Source organism: Sinocyclocheilus grahami, unplaced genomic scaffold, assembly GCF_001515645.1.
Source record: "Sinocyclocheilus grahami isolate Dianchi unplaced genomic scaffold, SAMN03320097.WGS_v1.1 scaffold580.1, whole genome shotgun sequence".
Taxonomy (NCBI): Eukaryota; Metazoa; Chordata; class Actinopteri; order Cypriniformes; family Cyprinidae; genus Sinocyclocheilus; species Sinocyclocheilus grahami.
This window is the reverse complement of record NW_015505759.1, coordinates 131,897-154,324: the sequence shown is the minus strand read 5'-3', so window position 1 is coordinate 154,324 and position 22,428 is coordinate 131,897. Positions and strand designations below refer to the sequence as shown.

General features: G+C 35.6%; 2 protein-coding genes and 1 pseudogene across 2 annotated transcripts in view; 1 reads left to right on the top strand and 2 right to left on the bottom strand.

The window, feature by feature from the left end:
* Positions 1 to 497, bottom strand: part of LOC107556835 (GPI ethanolamine phosphate transferase 2-like) — a 116,442-nt gene extending 115,945 nt beyond the window's left edge. The window contains exon 1 of the mRNA XM_016240066.1: positions 175 to 497. Coding sequence (XP_016095552.1) covers positions 175 to 328 — 154 coding nt within the window. The 5' untranslated portion in view covers positions 329 to 497. The remainder of the gene's footprint in view (positions 1 to 174) is intronic.
* Positions 498 to 3,118: 2,621 nt separating this feature from the next.
* LOC107556834 (LRP2-binding protein-like) lies at positions 3,119 to 7,549 on the top strand (annotated as a pseudogene).
* snx25 (sorting nexin 25) overlaps positions 7,225 to 22,428 on the bottom strand; it is an 80,606-nt gene continuing 65,402 nt past the window's right edge. Inside the window, exons 12-19 of the mRNA XM_016240082.1 lie at positions 16,113 to 16,253; positions 15,769 to 15,882; positions 14,421 to 14,582; positions 12,133 to 12,250; positions 11,278 to 11,344; positions 11,023 to 11,204; positions 9,720 to 9,820; positions 7,225 to 7,698 (exon numbers count right to left, since the gene is read on the bottom strand). Coding sequence (XP_016095568.1) covers positions 7,633 to 7,698; positions 9,720 to 9,820; positions 11,023 to 11,204; positions 11,278 to 11,344; positions 12,133 to 12,250; positions 14,421 to 14,582; positions 15,769 to 15,882; positions 16,113 to 16,253 — 951 coding nt within the window. The 3' untranslated portion in view covers positions 7,225 to 7,632. The remainder of the gene's footprint in view (positions 7,699 to 9,719; positions 9,821 to 11,022; positions 11,205 to 11,277; positions 11,345 to 12,132; positions 12,251 to 14,420; positions 14,583 to 15,768; positions 15,883 to 16,112; positions 16,254 to 22,428) is intronic.

The window sequence follows — 22,428 nt, the reverse complement described above, 5'->3', positions numbered from 1 at the left end:
AAAGTATACAATTAAACATACATATTTATACGGGTCAAAGACGAAAGGTGGTTTTCAAACAACAAAACCATTTTTTTTTCTTTACATTTTCTAAAAGAAAGACTAGCCTGTGGCGATTCGACTGCCAAGGTGTCCGTAGAGGGTCATAGTTAATGCTTCTGAGTGTGTGTTTACCTGTCTGTGGCTCTGCAGGGAAATGAGGCACTTTGCTCTTGGCTGAAAAGGACGATTTGACAGGAACAGGGAAGAATCCTCGCAGGAAAAGAGCGATGGACACAATCTCACATATGAGACACAATAAAGCAAATAGTGATGAGCTCAGCTTCATGATGAAGATCAATAACTGTCATCAATAGCACTGATAAGACAACACAGACACTGGCATGCGTCCAGCCTGCTGTCTGATTTCTCACTGGCCGCATTCAGCCGTCATTTTGAACAGAAACGACACCAAATCCACACGATTAATGAAGATTCTGCCGGTTTAGTGTTTTGAAATTCACATTTCCGGGGTCACTACGGCAACTCAGAAGGATCGTTCCTCAAAACGTTTTCAACGGTTCTCTTGACTCTTATTTTGTAATCAGAGCCAGAACTCTTATTTAAATGATTTCATTTACGTTTAGAATACATTTAAACGTACTGTGTACAGTTCTGATATCTAACATTGTATTATAATTGATATAATAAATAACTATATAAAATGAAATGTCTCTTATTACATGAGACTGTTCTTTTTTTTTTAACAAATTAGGCGACGGGGAGAAAAATTAGGTTTCATTCTCGAAACTTATATTATGTCATAATTGCAAAATTTATTATTTTATTATTATGCCATTTAAATAACTGCATTAGAGTAAGTGAAATGAAAATGAGCTGCGCAGTGTGTCATGCATTATTAAAGTGCTGCTGACTGGAAAGTAATGTGTGTTTGTAAGCAGTGATTTAGTGGTTGTGTTTGTCGAGGGAAATGGACTGCAGTGCACTGAAAACCAGAACCTCAAAGATAGCAAGACATCAGAGAAGAGGCGTTGCACTCAGGTGAACAGAGATGTAACGCTACATTCTGTAACATCTCGCCTTAACGCTTTACAGAAACATTTCATTTACATTTAGACATTTAGCAGACGCTTTTATCCAAAGTGACTTTCAAATGAAGACAACAGAAGCAATCAAAACCAACAAAAGAGCAACAATATGGAAGTGCTGTGACAAGTCTCTGGTAGCCTAACCAGGTACACCTAGCAAGAGTTTTTTTTTTTATAAATAAAAAGAAAAACAAGTATATAATAGAAAAAGAATAGGAAACGCTAGTGTAAAGGCCCGTTCACACCAAGCACGATAACTATAACGATAACGATAAAGATATAGTTCTAAAAATCATTCTCAATATGAAAGAATAGCATAGTTCACACCACAACTATAACTATAACGATAACGATAACGATACAGAGGAACGATATGGTTGGAATCACTTTCAAGACGATTTTTTTTCCAGTTGATGAACGATAAAACACTGACAGCCAATCAGAATCCATCCTGCTGTAACGCGCTGGAGAATTTAAAGCGACAGACGCGCGTGCGCTTAGAATAAACAGACGATATCTTTCGCTGGTGTGGACTCTAATATCCTTATCTTTATAGTTATCTTTATAGTTATGGTTCTTGGTGTGAACGGGGCTTTAGAACAAGTCTCTGGTAGCCTAACGAGGTACACCTAGCAAGAGTTTTTTTTTTATAAATAAAAAGAAAAACAAGTATATAATAGAAAAAGAATAGGAAACGCTAGTGTAAAGGCCCGTTCACACCAAACACGATAACTATAACGATAACGATAAAGATATAGTTCTAAAAATCATTCTCAATATGAAAGAATAGCATAGTTCACACCACAACTATAACTATAACGATAACGATAACGATACAGAGGAACGATATCGTTGGAATCACTTTCAAGACGATTTTTTTTCCAGTTGATGAACGATAAAACACTGACAGCCAATCAGAATCCATCCTGCTGTAACGCGCTCGAGAATTAAAAGCGACAGACGCGCGTGCGCTTAGAATAAACAGACGATATCTTTCGCTGGTGTGGACTCTAATATCCTTATCTTTATAGTTATCTTTATAGTTATGGTTCTTGGTGTGAACGGGGCTTTAGAGAATCTTTTTTTTAATAAAAAAGAATAGAAAAAGAATGGAGAATGCTAGTGTTAAGAGGCGGTTTAAAAAAAAAAGACAAGTAGTAAGAATAGAAATAGAAAATAGAGTGCAAGTGTTAGAGGGTAAAGGTTTTTTTTCTCTTAGAATTAGAATAGAGTGCTAGAGAGGGTCCAATTAATTTAATTCCAGTTCACTTTTTATATAATATGTGAGGAGAATTTAAAGCGACAGACGCGCGTGCGCTTAGAATAAACAGACGATATCTTTCGCTGGTGTGGACTCTAATATCCTTATCTTTATAGTTATCTTTATAGTTATGGTTCTTGGTGTGAACGGGGCTTTAGAGAATCTTTTTTTTAATAAAAAAGAATAGAAAAAGAATGGAGAATGCTAGTGTTAAGAGGCGGTTTAAAAAAAAAAGACAAGTAGTAAGAATAGAAATAGAAAATAGAGTGCAAGTGTTAGAGGGTAAAGGTTTTTTTTCTCTTAGAATTAGAATAGAGTGCTAGAGAGGGTCCAATTAATTTAATTCCAGTTCACTTTTTATATAATATGTGAAAAATATTTTATATTGTTTAATTGCATTTAGATAGATAAAATGTATTTATTTCATTTAAGTAATCTGGATATTAGCCTCTCTCTCTCTCTCTCTCTCTCTCTATATATATATATATGTGTGTGTGTGTGTGTGTGTGTATATATATATATATGTGTGTGTGTGTGTGTGTGTGTGTATTCCAAAGCAGAGACTAGTTCTGACTCAGTGGAGAGGACAGTGATTCTGCTTAAAGAGAAAGCAGAAAGAGTAGATGCACAAGCCGCCTTCCTTCTGGGACAGTTGCACTACGAGGAGGTGACTGATGCCTTAAACTCTCTCTCATTTATTCTGTTTCAACATGCAAAGACAGAATCATGTGAGAATTTGCTGTCAGCGTCACAGACAAACAGTATATTGATGCATAATAGTTACACCTCTCAGGAATACTCTGGTGTTCTGCAGGACCGCTACGCAGAAGCAAAGATGAAGATAAAGATGAAGATCCTCGAGCTCTGTATCAGCTGGCTGTCATATATTACGATGGCCTTGGAACCAAAGAGGACCTTGTGAGGACCATATTGTTATTATTATGATATCTCTCACATATACAGTAAATAGATCATTAATAGCATGTAATGCTTTATATAATGTTACAAATTTCCATAATGTATGCAAAAGCAGCTGAGATTTCCTTTATTATACTATTAATATCGCAGTAACACTTTACAATAAGAGCTCATTTGTTATCATTTATGCATTACCTAACATGAACAATGAGCAATATATTTTCACAGCATTTATTAACCTGTTAATGTTTCCAATTTATAAAAATGTTCACAGTGCAGTAATGTTAACAGATACAATGATCTTAAAACTGTATTAGTAAATGTTGAAATGAACATTTACTAAGATTAACAAACGCTGCAGAATTATTGTTCATTGATAATGTAGTTAAATATTGTTTACAAAAGATAGTTATTTATAAAGTGTTATCTCATTGTCAAAGCAGTACTGAATTTGTTCATATGGTTTGTGATTTATGAGTATAATAAGGTCTGTGGTTACAGTAGCATTACTAGAAGAGACTTTCATGTTTTGTTCTAACAGTTGCTAACAAGCTTGTAAATAAATCGTTTATAATAAATGTAAATAATTATAATAAGATTATATAATACAGTCATTCAATTAAAAATGCATTCACTAATTTAGTAATGAATATGAATTATAAAAAAATAGAAGATTATAATAAATTTCACCTATTTATAGTTGTTGAAGCCAAGAAACCTTTTCTTCCTATTTGTTCCGTCTTGCTACATATTGTTAGGAAAAATCCATAATGCATAGACCAAAATATCTGGTGCTAACTAGAGCATCAGCTACAGTGCATCCACAAACCTCAGACCTTCAGGCTATTTTACTTAGCATGCTTCATCTTTTGTTTTTTTATCTTCTATTTGTAATAGATCAACCTTTTAATAAGCATTCAATATTATATATACACTGCCATTAGAAAAAGTCTGGAGTTATAAGATTTTATTCTTATTCTCACTAAGGCTGCATTTATTTCATCAAACATACAGTAAAAACAGTGATTTGTAAAATTATATTACAATTTAAAATATCTGTATTCTCTTTGAGAATATTTTAAAATGTAATGTATTCCTGTGATCAAAGCTGAATTTTCAGCATCATTACTCCAGACTTCAGTGTCACAGGATCCTTCAGATCCACTTTTGATTTATGGTCATTACAAATACATACAAATACAAACTGCCGTTGACTGTCAATTCAATGCATCTTTCAAAAAAAAAAAAACACTTTCGAATTGTATTTCAATTCAACATCATCTTGTTTCTTAAAGGGGTAGTTCACCCAAAAATGTCATATTTACTCACCCTCAAGTCCAAAACTGTAAGAGTTTCTGTCTAATGTTGAACATAAAATATACTTTGAAAAATGTGTGTAACTAACCAAACAGTTGATCCACAGTATGAAAAAAAAAAAAGAATGAAATACTATAGGATCTTTCGCACCGCAGGAACCTTTTCATAGTACCAGAACTAATTGTGGAACTACCCACTTTTCGGCGTGTTCACACCGCCGGAACTGGGAACGATTTTAGTACCGGACTGCCTTTTTCGAGAACCATTTCGCAAGTATGGAGAACAGCGATAGATGGACGGACGCTTAAATGCAGGCACTTGTAGCAAATGTAGCACTGCCAGTTGTCGTTGGAGATTCTTAGTCCTCCTTTCCGTTCTTTCAATCGCTTTACGTATACGTCGACTTTCCATGTCCATTATTGTGAAACCCGCGAGACACAACAAAAACACAGCTCCGATCACAGTGTCCTCCATCCTCCTGTTGTTAATGTTGTTCTTCTTTGTTTCTGTTGTTGAACGCCGCGCACAAATGACGTTGCTGTCGACCGGCTTACGTCACTTCTTAGTACACACTGTCGGTGCGAATGCAACCCTTTAAATGGTACTGGGAAATAGTTTGCGCAAAATCGTTCCAGTACTTTAGTACCGTACCTTTAGTTCTGGAACTAAAGCGGTGCGAAAGGGCCTTATGAAAGTCAGTGGCTACCATCAACTGTTTGGTTACCAACATTCTTCAACATTTCTTCTTTTGCGTTCAACAAAACAAAGTCATACAGGTTTGGAACAACTTGAGGGTGAGTAAATGATGACATAATTTTCATTCTTGGGTGAACTATCCCTTTAAGTTTGAATCATCATCCAGAGATATAGAGATCTAATGCACACATGTTAAAATGTCTCTGTCTTCAGTCAAACTGATCGTGTGTTCATGTACTGCAGGCGTTCTCGCGGCAGTCTGGAGTCTCAGGGCGCTCTGGGTGTCATGTATCTGTACGGTCAAGGAGTGCGGAAGGACCCAGACGCTGCCATGTTCTGCCTGAAGGAGGTGGCAGAGAGGAAACGTCTACGCTCGGGGTCATCTGACGGCCTGCTACTACCACAGGATGCTTTACTCCAGAGCAGCCGCCCTGGGAGAAAGGTACAGCGCATTATTCAGAAACTGTAAAGAACACCGTTCTGTTTTATGTAGTAAAAACAGGTTTGGTGTGACTCTCAGAGTGTGCAGATACGAGGACATCAGTGCCATAGCGTGGCACACAGACTGTCTGGAGGAGTTCATCAGGAAGGGCATCGCTATAGCCATGTTTTACTCCGCACACTGCCTTCAACTGGGCCGAGGCGTCCTGAAGAACAGAGACAGAGCAAAGAGCTACTTCACACAGGTACCTTTTCGCCAGTTCTTCTGCTGGACCTGTAAAACGCACTGCTACTGAGAAGCAATTTGGGAAGAGTTTGGGACATGCATAATAGAAGATGTGGGTGACATTCGGAGGTCCAGTGGTACCTTAGTTTGATTTCTCGTTTTTCCTCCATCAGGCTGCCAGGATCGATCCGGAAATCTGTAAGGAGCTGCAAATGAACGTCGTACAAGGCAGGATATAAATCACACATGCAACAACAATCACTCATTTAATCGAATCACTGAAATAGATGAGTGGACTCAGATTTGACTGTTAAACTGACTTCACACTGTGCACTAAGATGTCGTGTCATTCTAATCCTTGATCCTTTTTTTTTTTTTGGATGCTGCTGAATCTAAATGTTTAGTATTACTTCAGTGACATATAAGAACAACGCAAAGGAAAATCTTTTAAAAATCTAGTTGAAAATGCATGTGCCAACTTCTAAGAAATGCAATCTTCATATTCAAGTTGTTTTGTTTTTTTTTGGAAAGATTTTGCTTACATCTTAAAATGACTATAAAGTTTTTAAACATGTTCTATTAAAAAAAAAAATTGTAATAAACCATATTAAAATACTTTACAGGTATATTACACATACTAGATATTTTTGAAGAAAGAAATAATGAATGAATGAATAAACAAACACATACATAAGTTTAGGCATTGAAACTATACATTTTTTTTTAATAAAAGATAAGAAATACTTTTTTTTTGAAGAATGAATGAATGAATAAGTAAATACATTTAGAAATTGAAACTGTATGAAATTTGATATGAAATATAAAATATATTAGATCTATATTTTTTTTGTCTTTGAAATATTTACAGATATAATTACCATTTAAATATTTTTGATGAAAGAAAGAAAGGTATGAATTACTTATATATATATATATATATATTTACAGGTATAGTTTCACCAACCAGATATAAAGAAAGATATTTTTGAAGAATTAATGAATAAAACAAACAAATAAATAAAAATTGATACTAAGAAACTGTATTAACGTTTAAGATATTAAATAAATAAAAACAATTGAAACTGTAAGAAACTGTATTAATGTTTAAGATATGAATTACATTTTAATGTATATATTTAATATTGCATTATATTGACGACACAACACGTGGCAAATCTTCTTTTGCAATTTATTGCTTATAAATGCTCTAGACTATTTTGGTAAAAATACAATTCTATAATAATAACAATATTAATAATAATAATAATATCACAAACAGAACCGTCACAATAACTGTACATGACATATTGCACGATTAAAAGCTTTCATAATGGTCACAATAATATGTAGAGAGTTTACAGTGGTCTGGGTTCTTCTTTTTACACGTGTGTAACACTCGTTCCACTGTTATTCACATTACACAGCAAAACCCCCCTAGAAGAAAACAAAAGAGAGAAAGAAAAGCAGAAGATGGCAGCTGGCAGTGGACCTGGCCTGTTCCTCCAATCCCACACATCAACAGATTAAAACACTAACATATTCATGACGCTTCCTAGATCCAGCACTACACAGTCAAGTGTTTCAGAAATAAAACAACCGAACAAAAAACTAAAAGAAACACCAAAAACAGCCATCCAGCACATTAGAGAAACGCATCCTGAGCCTCTGATGTGCTGTGATGAAGTTCAGGCCTGTACGGCCTCTACGCTCAGCTCGGGATAGAGTTCTTTAAGCAGCATCTCCAACAAGATCTGAGGAGAAACAGAGAAAACGATGCACACTCCGTGTATAATCACCAATACATTAATCAGCAACACTAGAGGTCTTCACAGGTCCACTTGGATCCGAAAACCCGAGGTCCGACCCGAGACCCGAGCGGGTTCGGGTCTAAAATGTATATTTTCATAAAAGCTGAGTTTTATAATGTTATTTGTTGTAATAACTGACAACACATTTGCCAAATTTGATTATTGTTTCATTTTCAGAAATCATGAGATTAATTATGATTATTTTACTGAGCCCTAATTTTTAAGAGTAAGAAATAACTAAATTTGTTGTTAATACTGTAGAAAAACCATGGGTTATTTTGTAATGGTTCTACTGCAAATGCTGTGGTAAACCATAGTTCATTTTGCAATTACGTGTTAATTATTTTGATAAATCGTGGTTACTGCAATAAAACCATGGTTAATTTCGTGGTTACTATGGTTTACTATAAAAACCATGGTTAAACCATGGTTTATTATGTAGTTACTATGGTTTTACTACAAATACCATAGTTTAACTATGGTTACTGTAGTAAAACCATGGTTCATTTTGTAGTTACTATGGTTTTACTATAAAAACCATGGTTAAACCATGGTTTATTATGTAGTTACTATGGTTTTACTACAAAAAACATAGTTTAACTATGGTTACTGTAGTAAAACCATGGTTCATTTTGTAGTTACTATAGTTTTAGTACAAAAACCATAGTTAAACCATGGTTTATTATAGTTACTATGGTTTTACTACAGAAAACAGTTTAACTATGGTTCATTTTGTAGTTACTATGGTTTTACTACAAAAACCATTAAATCATGGTTACTACAAAAAAAAACATGGTTAATTTTCGTAAGGGGAGTGCCTCGGACACGGGTCGGGTTCGGTATTAGCGGCCTCGGGTAATTTAAAATAAATGTTCTTTTTTTTTTTTTTTTCCTCAAATGGGCCCGATAAGACCCGAATTTCTTTTAAACTATCCCGGATGTGTACTTGCTCGTTCGCGTTAAGTGAGAAACGCACATAGAAAAGGAGCATACGTTTGTAACCTCGCCAACAGAAATCCATCTTATAGATAAGAGATCCATCAGGAAAATCCACTTCGCTGCGTATTCATGCAGGGCTGTTCTTTTTTGTGTGCAGAAGCCTTTCGCCGGAGATTAGGTTGCAGACAACACTGGCGAAGCCATGAATTATGCTATGATCATTAGCTATGCTTTTGATTAGCCATGAAAAGCTATCGATTTAATTATCAAACTATCACATTTATTTTTCAAATCCACTGGTCACACTCACAACTGAAAGCCGAACTCAGAAATAACTTGTATCCATCAGGCGGGCAATAATATAGCCTAAAGAAATAACAAAATTAAATAAATGTTAAATAAAAGAAAGTAATGGAGAAGCGGCCAAATCAGTCAGCAGGACACCGGGATTTTCCTGACTGGCTGCGGGGGTTGCAGGCTGTGCACACGTCAATGCTGTTTACGTTCAGGTCCAGTTGGGTTTTTTTTTTTTTATAATTTATGCACGTCGGGTTCGGGCAAGAAGTGATTCGGGTCGATTCGGGTCAGGTACAGATTTTAGGACCCGAGAAGACCTCTAAACAACACTCATTAATCATCAATCATTCATTCCACCATTAGATGGCGCTACAGTATCATCACTTAATAAAACCATCAACTGGATAACAGCAATATTATAAAGCACCATATTTTAAAAAGGTTTGTGTGCTGGATTATCCATAGAAACAGGGACGTTTATTTGGTAAAAAGTCAATCTGATCTTCATCTTGTCTTCAAATGAAGAGTGAAAAAAGCTTGAGTGACACTCCATTCAGGTTCATTCCTCTCACTTTCCCTTCGACAGATGTGAATCTGTCGTGTCATGAGAGAGTGTTTTCAACAGAAAGCAGAAACGAGTGTGTCCGCTGACTGAAAGGGAGAAAGCCTGAGATATAAACAAACTGGAGCCGGGTTAACGGTCAGTCGCAGAGCGTTGGGTGACTTACGTAGAGAAGATGTCTGTTGGCACTGGCCTCCTGAAGTGCATTAAAGATCCTGATGATCCCGTATCTCGCGTTCTGCTGCCCCACGAGATTCTGAAGTGCATCTAAACAACAAAAACAACCATTTTTGCTCTTATTACACAGACTCTGCTGTCTAACCTTCCAACGAGAGATGAAATCTTCATTAAAAAGCCGTTTTGATCGTTGCTGGTCTCTGTGGTGTGGGCTTCTGGGAGCTCTAGAGTGAAGCAGTATAGTGAAGCACTCTGAGCTCAGGCTGGTGTAATTGTTCTCGCAGGAGTGGGTTTTAAGTGTCCCGCTCTAATTAAAAAGCACCAAGCAGCCAGAAACAGCCATGAAGCCTTTTACATTAACAGCCTTGCACTTTAGCACAAAATAAAACCTTTTAGTTTTTGTATTCATTTGCATTTAAAAAAAAGTGTTTCAACAATATTAATTCATATATATATATATATATATATATATATATATATATATATTAATATTTACATTTACAAGTGGTCAACTAGGTAGTACTGCCTTTTCATACCTATTGTTTATTATAACAATAGCTCTAAAAAAGTAAAATTAATAATAATAATAACAACAACAACAATAATGGTGTGACAGGAATTACTGTAATTACAAGGTTCCAACTTCAAAAAAATTATGACTCATTTTATTAAAAAAAAAAGTCTTCTGTTACTAAAAACAAACAACTGAAATGGTAGAGGCTTCAATATTTAAAGGTAGTTAGCGACTGCTTAACATTAATTTTTTATTTCAGTGTTTCATAATAGCCATAATGTTTTTATTTATAATAGAAGTGTTTATGGTGCTTTTTTCTTTCCTTCAGTGATGCTATTAAAAATCGTTTTAGTTAACTGAAATAAAGCTGGGGGGGGAATAACAGATCAAATCAAATAAAACCTTCAAATTAAAAAACAAAAACAAAAACCCCTTGAAAAAATGTATTAATAAATAAAATTAATAAAAACTGAAAAGCCTTGGCAACTGCCTGAAATAAAATAAGCTGAAGTACTAAAATGACTAAAAAGGAAATAAAAATAAAGCTAAATAGAAATTTGAAGACAAAAGCACAAAGTTACTAAAACCTAAACTACATTTAAAATGAAAACATAAAAAATAATTCAAAATATTATCAAATACTATAATAGTATGCTAAAATAACACCGTTCAGTATTTTCCGAGAGTATCTGGAGGTGAATTCGCAGAATTTGCTGTCATCAAAAATATGGCCACACATGCATTCATTTGGACTCATCAGTTTCATATTTCTGCTCACCTGGGATGTTGTCTAGAAGCTTCTGTTGTGCTCTCTCCTTGGTTTCTCTGCGTTCACTCTCCGAGCGGCTTTTGTTATGAGGCGCAAGTTTCCCATTGGGCCAAAACGTGTCCCGGAATATATTAATATAGTAAACCAACATCTGCTCACTGAAGATCCAGTTTACAGTGTCTCTGATTTGCCTGCAGAGGACGAGAGAGAACGATCAACTCAATGAGCTTGTCTAGCAAGTTATGTCCATCCATTAATGCTTACTTGTTTATAGTCCGTCCAAACGTGACCTGAACTAGTGCAATTAGTGTCTTCCGCACCCACTTAAACACTGCAGAGAGGAAAACACACAAGTAACATCAGAAACCTTCTGACTCCAAAAGAAAGAAAGAAATTGATATTTTTATTTAGCCAAGGATGCATTAAATTGATCAAAAGTGACAGTGAAGACATTTATAATGATGGTTCAGCTTGTGCTTCGTGTCTTTTTTCACATTTTTGCTCAGATTGGGCCGCTGAATAAAATGTAGGATTTTTTTTCTTCCTCGAGTATGAGCTCCATATTCTTACTATATATCATACTTGTATTTTTTTTTTACATTTTGAGTTTTTTATATTTTCTCAGGACTTTCAATAAACTGTTCCATTTAAAAAAAAAAAATTGGACTATTAAAAATCTATCTGCCATATGCCTTGTGCTTTATATATATATTTTTACATTTTACCTTATTTGTATAGTTGTATTTTGTATTTAATCTGTATTTATGTTATCTGTATGCACCAAGGGTCTGAGAGTAACGCAATTTCAATTCTCTGTGTGTATGTGCTGTACATGTGGAAGAATTGACAATAAAGCAGACTTGACTTGACTTGACTAAAGTTGGTAACTTACTTGCATTAGTGTTTCAATTCAGCATCAAAGTGTTTTGTTTTTCCTGTAGTGTGACTTTATAAAGCAACGTTTATGTGTTGGGCGCTGTGCACTAGCCTTTAGCAGCAGACAGCAGACATGTGCACTTCAGCTAGAGAAACACTGTCCTGTGGTCTGTGATCTGATGAGCTTCACACTGTCAGTCTGACTGCACACATTGCATCATTTCAGCAGTGTGTTGTACTCACTGCCCCTGAGTTCAAAGATCTCTCCGATCAGCATGAAGCAGGGCTCAGCCAGCGCATCCTTCCTCCCGTCTGTCTCATCGCCGTAGTCTGAGAGGTCACTGTCATCCTCACCTTCATCCTGACACACAATCAGAGTCATCACATCCCACCTGACATCTGTGCCAAATCTCTGCTGCTTTTTATGATCGTCATTTAGTGGTTTGGTGAATGGCGTCACTGTCAAATCAAATGTGCCTTTAAATGTAGTCTTCAATGGATAATTGTAGTGAATCACTGAAATGTTCATTATTTTATTTAATAGAATTTAATGCACTGCAAAAAAAGAGTTTCTTTGTCTTGTTTTTCAGTACAAATATCTAAACATTCTTATTGTAAATCAAGATACATTTACATGAGAAGCAAAATAACATGAGATTGCAAGTCGTGTTTCCTGAAAAACGTATATCAAAATCAAGTGACTTTAGACTTAAAACAAAAGCAAAATATCTGCCAGTAAAACCACTAAAACAAGAATTTAGTTTTAAGATTTTTAAGGTACCTTTTTCTTGGTTTAAGCATAAAGTCACTTCATTTTTTATTTTGATTTAATATCTTTGTAATTTGCTTCTTAAGTATATGTATCTTGATTTAAGTATTTTTAGATGCTTGTACTGGAAAATACTGTAAGACAAAAATACTGAGGAAGTATTTTAATATATAAAAAAAATATATATTTATTTATTAATGTTTTTTTTTTTTGCAGTGTAAGAGTTATGTTATGCAAAATATTAAAGTGTTAATCAGAAAAATATATATATATTATACAAAAAATAAATAATTAAAACAAAAATTTATTCAATTGGGGAAAACGGTTATTTTTCTTATGCTATAAGCAAATGTTTTTTTCATCCTGTTTTGTTACAAAAAATTTTACAAAATTTCATAGATAATAATGTTATGCTACTTTTCGTTGTTATAAGCATATTTACTTTTTTTGCTGAAAAACAGCTGGCACAGCTGTTTTCACTTAGTATTTTCACTCATAATATTTTTAATTTGATTTATTTTTTAATATATTATACAAGCATGTATTCAGCAGGTGTGTGTGTGTGTGTGTGTGTGTGTGTGTGTGAGAGAGACAAGTGTGTACCTAGACCGACGTGAGCTAAATCTGACAAAACCTCATTTTGAGTACATTCGGAGACTTCCTCATTTGTAAGACCAAGATTTTATTTTAATATTTTCAAATGCAAGTCTTCTGTGAAGGTGATGGCTCATAATTATCTGTAAAAACAATATAAGTCTATTGAATGTCCACATTAAAGATGTCATGAGTTGAGAAATCAACTTTTACTTGAGCTTTTGATATATAAGAGATCATCGTACTAAAAGAATATCCTGTAAGTTTCAGAACTCAAAACGTCCTTGTTACTGAAATAAAAGCTTTTATTGACACCAGGCCCAGCGAACGCCAGATCCTGGAATGTGCCTATCTATGACAGGTAAAAACCACCTCCACAGAAGAATATCAACGCCTAATTCTGTAGCCCCGCCCACTGATCCGCGCATGACATAGTAGGGAAATAGTGTAAGTGGCGCTAAACCTGATCAAGCAACCTAGCAATAAACATGCCGTTGAAGATCGCAAAATATTCCTGGATGTGGAGGAACACAGTCGCTGCATAACCTTCCTTCGGATTCAAATATTAGGAATGCGTGGTTGAACTTTATTTTTAATGAAGTTTCAGCTCGTGAGTAAAACATTGAGCATTTGTTCGCTTCATTTCACCGCGGATTCCTTTGTAAACAAGACACAGGTCGATGCTGGATTTGCAGAGAGACTGAGATTAAAAAGCAATGCTGAGCCGTCTATATTGGATCCGACAGGAATGGCGCCAAACACTTATGTGTGTAAAAAATATTTGTACTATGCGTCACTATTGCTTTTTTAGAGATTCCTTGAATGTCCTGATTATGTGTATGTGTCTAAAGTCACAGAAGGCTCCAACTATGAAGTTAGTTTGTAGTTAGTTTACTATGCAAAACTGTTATCCAATCATAGCAGTGGGCGTTTACTTCCAAGTCTTCAGTGCGGCACGCCCATAAAACTGAGCGTTTCTCAAGCCGGACTCAAAACCAAGGTAGAAAATAGCCTATTACTTGTTGATTTGGATGTTTTTGAATGTAAAAACGTCATAAATGGACCTCAGACAACAGTATAAGATAATTAAAAAAGCCAGTTCATGACCACTTTAAGATAGCTAAGACAATGTGTGTGTGTGTGTGTGTGTGTGTGTGTGTGTGTGTACCTCCTGGTGTGAGAAGAAGTCTCCCGGCAGTCTCTCCAAGAAGGATGCGAGAGAGAAGGAGGATTTCTTCTGGATGCCGATGACCTTCAGCTGCTCTGGTGACGGACTGAGAAACGCGTACAGCGCCTCACTCTGACACATGCGCTCATCTGTCAACACTTTCTACAGAGGAAACACACACATTCAGACTAAACCTTCATGAATCTAAAAATACAATTCTTCAAATCACAGCCCTGAATCAAATGAGAGCAGAAATATACAGAAACACAGATACAAATGCTTGGCCAAGCATACACTCCCGCTGTACATCGACTAATCAGAGGTCTGAAATGTGACGGAGCAGGTGGCTCAAAGTAAACTGACACAGTGGAGAGTAGCTTTAGTATGCATAGTAAGCATGATAATGATTTAAATCTCAAACATTTAAATCTTTAGTTAGAGCTAGATGATGATATACTGTATGTCTTAAATATGTCATCATATCAAAAAAATTGGTGTAAAAAATTTAATATCCAATAAAGATGAATGGAAAACAAAGCCAGTATCAGTCAGTAACAGATATGGTGCTGATATAGTCATTTTGATATTTTTGAAGTGCTTGAAGAAAAATGGTGGTATAAATGTCCAAACAAAAAATATAAAATTAAATGAAATTATAAAATACAATAAATTAAAAATAAAATTAAAATGGTTGGCATTAGTAGAATTTGCCATAATCTTTTGTTTATTATTAAGCAATTTTGTTTAAAAATGTTATTAATATTTATAATAAAAAAACAAATGAGATGATTAAGGTCATTAAGTGTTTAAAACCACATATTTTGGCCTTGTTCACGTCAAATATAGAAAACTTTCTGAAATTCATGACTCAAAAATGTATTTTAAATTCAGATTTTGTTTTAAAAATATGTTGAAAATGTTCTGGAAATAAGTTTCCTGCAATAAGTTTGGATCAAATAGGCGAAAATAAATTAATTAATTAATTACTTAACTAATTAATTAATTAATTAAAAAAACACAAGTCAATGGTTATTTGTTTTTACTAGCACATTCTTTGACATTCTTTATTTGTTTTAACATCACAATGGAACTCTCATCACATACAGATAATAAAATTGAGAATATGAGGCGAAAAAAAAATATTTTTTTGAATTGAACCCTATGGAGAGAATGCTGATTTTAGGGAGCAGTGCTCAGGTTGAGACCCTGCTGAGATCTTCTATGAAAGCTCTAGAGGAGACACATTACTTTGGATGGACAGAATTTCAGAACACAAAGTCTACAGGCATTTTCCACCATTTATTTAATGCTGACAAGTCTGGCTCCAATGAGACTAAGGAAGACTCACCTGTAAAAACGTGTTAAGTTGGTTTTTGGATTTGTCAAGGAATTTTTGGTCGATGGATTTGAACGGCAGTTTACTGAGTGAGGGAAGCTGGACTTTCTTGAGTGACGGAAAACACTGCAAAAGCAAAAGGGAAAGAAGGATAAATGGTGTATAAAAACCAGTCTGTGGTTTGTGTTCTGTCATGCATAATGTGTATCAGAACTAATAATGTACAACGACATGATGTGTCTCTATGCTGATTGCCACAGCAACACGACGACAGATCAGTGGTATTTAAAACGCTGCACCAGCACACGATATCACACATCAGAGGTGTGGCAGCCCACTGTAAATATCAGCTGTACCTCCGTCAGCTTCCTGTGCAAAGCCTGAAACTCGCAGAGCTTCCTGGAGACCGTCCAGCGGTTGTTCTTGCAGTCGTCGTCTTCAGAAAGGCTCACAGCTACAAAGTAGCACGCCATCTGCTCTCCATTCTCCTCAGAGGCCTACGAGATTCACATAAACGCAACAAATGAAGCCTTTGACTCCAAAACAAAGGCTAAATATTTAGAAAACGCAAAACTCTATATGTTTGAAAATGTTCACGAAAATACATTTCCTGCAATAAGTTTCCTGTCAGTTTGTGAGATGAAAAAAAAAATTCTAATGGATATTATTATATTTATATTTAAATATATATTGTTTGTTTAATGGTACATTTCATATTTTAGGACAGATTTACATTTACAAATTCAACATTTACTGCACACTGTAATGGATCTGATTCTGGCCAGAACTGAGACGACATGAAAACAATAACAGCTTCACTTGAAGCAACTGATTTATTTGAAGCTGTGTGTCATGTTACAGCCAACAGATAAATCGCTAATATCCGAATGACTCACTCCTGAGCAGAAATATGCAAATGGTGTGCTGTTAATCATCAAAATAAAAAAAATTATTAATAAGTAAAAATTATTGATGGGGCTCTTCACAGCCAGCTGTTTACTTGCACAGAACAGCGACGGTTCATTAAAGTACTCTGATTACTCTACATGTTAAAAATATAAAAACACAGGTGAACAGATTAGGATAAGATTTCTTTTTTCACAAAAGAAAAAAAACTATGATTTTAAATGATGAAAACAGTTGTCAAATTTCATTTGTTGTTCGATTCTAATATGGCGTGTCAAAAGACGTTGCATCAGGTTTGACTTCAGTTGTCAGTCTGCATTCGTTCTTGACATGCTACAGTATATAGATCAGTCGCACAGCTTTAAAATAATCTGGAAAATTCCTCCAAGAGCACTGACACGGTTATTACTGAGACTTTACTGAGATTGTGATGCTTTGTGAAGTTAAACAGATTGAATGACAGATGATTAAGGAGGATCGCAGGACTGCGTAAGATCTACGGACAGTGTTTGTAAAAGTGAACACACAGGAAATGAACCACTGTGGCTTTAAGGAAAGAATGTTGTGACAGCCAAATAAACCACCACAGACAATCAGGCAAACAATGTTACAATATGTAGCGGTGGCGATCACAGAACTGTAACAACTGATTGTAACAATGTAACAATTGCAAAAACGTAACAACTGACTGTAACAGTGAAGTCAGAATCTGTGAAAACACTGTTACTATGTCACTGTTGCACTGCGGTTAAAATATTTATTTGATTCTTAAAATGTCATTCTTTTGAAGCAGAAGAACTTTGTGTTTCTGATGTAATTCCTGTGGTTGCAATGAACAGCATATAAACAGGACTTTACCAAAAGTGACATTACATCCCTTTCTGGTAATGCTTGCATGCAGCATGGGAAAGTTAGCAGGTTTCCCAGGATTACCAGATTTACCAGCTTATCTTGGTCATGACAGAAAGATTAGATATAACTTTACATCGACATTTAGCAAGTGTTTCGATCACACTAGTCTCATGCTAACACTTTTATTTTACTTTACTTTTTACTGATGGACAATATTTATTTTATTTTTTCCTTTTCCAAAATATTTTTATTGGGTTAACCGCAGGGTTTTCTCGTTAACTAAACTAAAATTAAGTTAATGAAACATAAAATGATAAATGAAGTAAAATAAAATATTAATAAGAAACAAACTTATTTCAGTTAAATTACAATAAAATAAAGTGTTAGCATGAGACTAGTGTGATAGAAACACTTGTATGAACAGAAATAAAATATGTGTATACGTTTTATAACTAGAATAAAATTATATATATATACAGTGGGGGGAAAAAGTATTTAGTCAGCCACCAATTGTGCAAGTTCTCCCATGCAATACATCTCACTAACACAGATTTCTGCACAAACTGTCAGCGAGGGAACTGAGCAGTACTACCGTTACGGGTGGAAGTCGTCGTGAAGCTGCTGGTTTGGGGTGAAGAGCGGGTCGGAAACAACGCGTGTTTACGTGGATACTCGTCCGTGATTCTAACAATTTTGTGTGCATTTGGTCAAGAAGGCGCGAAAGAGATCTCAATTTGGTTCTCGCATAAGCTGTCTGAGCTGCAGCTTTTTGCGTGCGTGCGCACAGAAATGATCGATCAGCGCGCTAGTGCCGCTGACTGACTGCTTCACTTCAACTTTAAATGTAGCGGGACTAGGCATGGGCCGGTATGAGATTTTGACGGTATGATAACCTTAAGCAAAAATATCACGGTATCACGGTATTGTCGTTACAGCTCTAAAATGTGTTATTTTTAAATGAAACTTTTTTCCACTGAACACAATATATTTAGTTTTTGAGCAAAATACAGAATATTAGGAACAGTAGAATTTATTTTCTTGTTTGATTTGTTTCTTAAAAAGAAGAAAAATAAAGACTGACGTCTTTATTTAACCTAAATCTGTAATTGCGGTTATTTAATTTTAGTTATATAATTCATATACATATCATTTATATAATTTCATATAATTTAGTTATATAATTTCATATACATAATTTGATTGAATAATAACCCAATTTGAAGCAAAAACAGAATGTTCTGACTAGCTTTGTGAAATTATACTACATGCCAGCCAGTTGCCGATCGCGTAAATTCCAGGGGAAGCTTTTTAAGTTCGTCCATCCTACACACACGTGACTGACCGCTCGCTCGCACCAACAGGAGGAGAGTCGTGTTACTCTCTACACTGCACTCAACCTGAGGGATTCCTACACTTTCGGTCTTTGAGGAAACATGAAAAACAGCGCATACCGCAGGAACGGTAAATATGTGCGGTTTTTAAACCGTGACACTTTCAAATCGCGGTATACCTTGAAACTGGTAATCGGCCCATGCCTAGGCGGGACCATCTTCGATTTTTACTTCTCCCTCACACTCCATCATGCCAATAGCGCGAGGATATCATCACGTTCTCACGAGATCTCATCACCCCCCTATTAACTGCCATTATGCCACAGATGCTGTTACTTGAGCTAAACTTGTATTTAACCTGGAATGTTTTCCTGTACAGTATTCAGGACTGACCTCTGCGGTGTTGACGACGGCTCTCCAGGTGCCCAGGTTCTCACACCAGCAGTCCGTCCGTGAAATGTGCAGCTGGAGGTCGCTGTGCTCCTTCTCCATGGCGCAGATTTCCTCCTTCAGTAGTGACACAATCTACAAGAAAGGCATTTTCATGAGTTCCAGCGCATCAGAAGTCTGTCGTAGGTCTCTGACCCTTACTGGTGCTTCATCTAACTGGAGACAGCAGCTGCTGCTCTGAAGGAGAATGGAAACACTGACCCTGAGATCTCTGCCAGCACAGGAATAAAGAGACCCTCAGAGAACACAATGAGACCATGACAGAGAGAAATCGATTCCTGCCTCAGCTCATGGATCAAATCAAACCAAACACAGTACAGACTATGAACTCCAAAACTTCAGTAGTCAACACCAGTACTAGTGACAAATTACATAAATAAATAGTTGTTTCAGGAGTTAAGATTGCATTTATTTGATAAAAAACAAAGCAAAAACAGTAATAATGTGACATTTAAAATAACCGTTTTCTATTTTAATATATTTCAAGGCAAAGCTAAATGTTCAGCATCATTACTCCAGTCTTCAGTGTCACATGATCCTTTAGAAATCATTCTAATATGCTGATTTGCTGCTCAATAAACATTTCTGAACATGTTGAAAACAGTTGTGATGCTAAATATTTTTGTGGAAACCATGAGACATATTGCCACTTTTGATCAATTTAATGCATCCTTGCTGAATAAAAATATAGATTTCTTTAAAAAAATAAAATAAAATCTTCCTCACCCCAAACTTTTGAACGGTAGTTTATCTATAAGCAGTGTCTAGTATAGCGCAAAATAAAACTCCTAAAATCAATGTATTCTAATTCAAAAAGAACAAAACTGCAAACTGAAAACAGGTTGTTCAGACATCATTTATCAGTGTAGCTTCATCTACACCAGTAATATGTGGTTTTCAAAGGAAGTTCACACCAATATTTTCATCATGGCTGGCTTGGCCGTTTATATTCAGACCGCAGTGACCACAGGTTTGATCACAGTGACAGACCTGAGTCTGAGATAATGAGGGGGGGTGGGATCGTGCTTTTGAAGAACTGGTACTTTTGACACCCTATTAGAAAGTACTTCACATCCATTAGTACAGACATAACAATATAATATATATTTATGTGCTAACACAGAATAGTCTAAACTGAAACAAATATTCTCTATACCAATCTTTACTCGTTTATTTAGCAAATGAAAAATGAGTTCAAAGTTATGGAAAATAAAGTGCTATTAATTTGCACAGGACGAGCAGATACGAAACGTGTAGGGCGAGGGGAGATTTTCCACTAGTTAATCGATCACGGATGGTTTCATTATTTCAGGTGAATAAAAATATATATATATATAAGAGGATAAAAATAATAAAAGCAAAAATGTTTCTCTAAATATACTTGGGCGGCCCGTCCAAGTAAAGTCTATGTGTGGGAAACACTATAGTCTGATGCACAACCCCGGTTATCAGTCTTTATTTATTTATTATTATTTCAAATAAAAGGATAATATTTCACATTAATGGGGCTATAATTCTGGGTGTACCTTTTTATCAGGTCGCGGTGCATTCTGGATAGAGCCCAAGGCTTGGCGTTTGTACTCCAGTCTCTCGTACAGCTGGTGTAGTTTGGTGGCGGCGTAACTGGCCTGTTCGTTGATGCCTTTGCTGCCCTCATCCAGGGCCACATCCCCTCCTTCCATCACCTGACCCTAAACGCACAGAAATACAAGAGGAAAGTCACAGAAAATGGCGACGGAGTGATTGGATGTAGAAGCTAGGCTCATGTCGTGTAAAACTCACAGCGTAGTCTTTCTCCTCGCTGCTGGACTGTGAGCTGCTCCTTTGCTCCTCTCGTTTAATGAGCCGCTCGTACAGGTCGCTCACCAGGAAGGATGGGTAATAGCGCTCCTTCATGGTCTCGTACACGTCTCCCTGGATCCTGTGGAACACGTCTGTACCCTTGTTCCCCACCAACGTCTGCTGGATCTCTCTATAAAGAGGCTTCTCCACCGGGATCTCCCTGCTCTCCACAAAGAAGTTCTGGTAGATCTCTCCCACCAGCTGCGGCACTTCATTCTGCACAGAGGAAGAACAATCCTGACACAATCTTGTCTTGCTCATTAAGGGCATTCCTTTAAAATTCAATCTCACAGTTAGGTCATTAATTAATTTAACAAGAGATTAATTAAACAACAAAAAAATAAAACTATACACTTTGCATCGATAGCAAAAAATTGTACATTAAAATACTGTTTTAGGTTTTTTCGTAATTCCTATAAATTTCAATATAATACTTGTTTATATACAGTACTGTGCAAAAGTCTTAGGCCATTAGTATTTTTACCAACCAAAAAAATGGTTTTAAACCAGTTATTTCTATCTTTTGAAGAAACAGAAAAAACTGAGACAGACTAAATCCAGAAGAACACTGGCAATGTCTCCAAGATGCTTGAAGAAACCTACCTGCAAAGCTACAGTACTGTGAAAGGTTTTAGGCACTTTTGTAAAAATGCTGTAAAGTGAGGATGTTTTCAAAAATAATGTCATAAATAGATTTTATTTATCAATTAACTTATATTTACTAAATCAGTTCAACATTTGGTGTGACCACTCTTTGTGTTTAAAACAGCTTTTGCCCTAGTTGCACTTGCGCATAGTTTTAAATAAGAATCAGTGCATATTGAATTCAAAGAGTAAATACTACGCAGTGTTTTATTTTTCCTTTTTATTATTGAGTTCCTAAACTCATGTTAAAATGATTACGCTAATGTTAAAATGCCATTTTTATGTAATGCTTGAGTAAAACACTACCGTTCACTTTCAGAAGTTGTTGTAGGGGTGCTTTCTTAATAGAATCAGAATCAGAATGAGCTTTATTCACCACTTAAGTGTGCGCAAACACAAGGAATTCGTTGTGGTTTTACAGGAATTCTTGGTACATACATACATACATACAAATAACCATATACTGTATATATATATGACAAGATAGTTATAGAAGTTCACAGAACTGACTCTGAAAATGACTTCACTGAAAAACTGTTTCATCTGAGCATGTGGCACTTTAAGCATTATTGTATCGCATATCGAATATCGCATTATTTTATGAGTTATCGCATATCGCATTTTTCTTCAATATCGCACAGCCCTA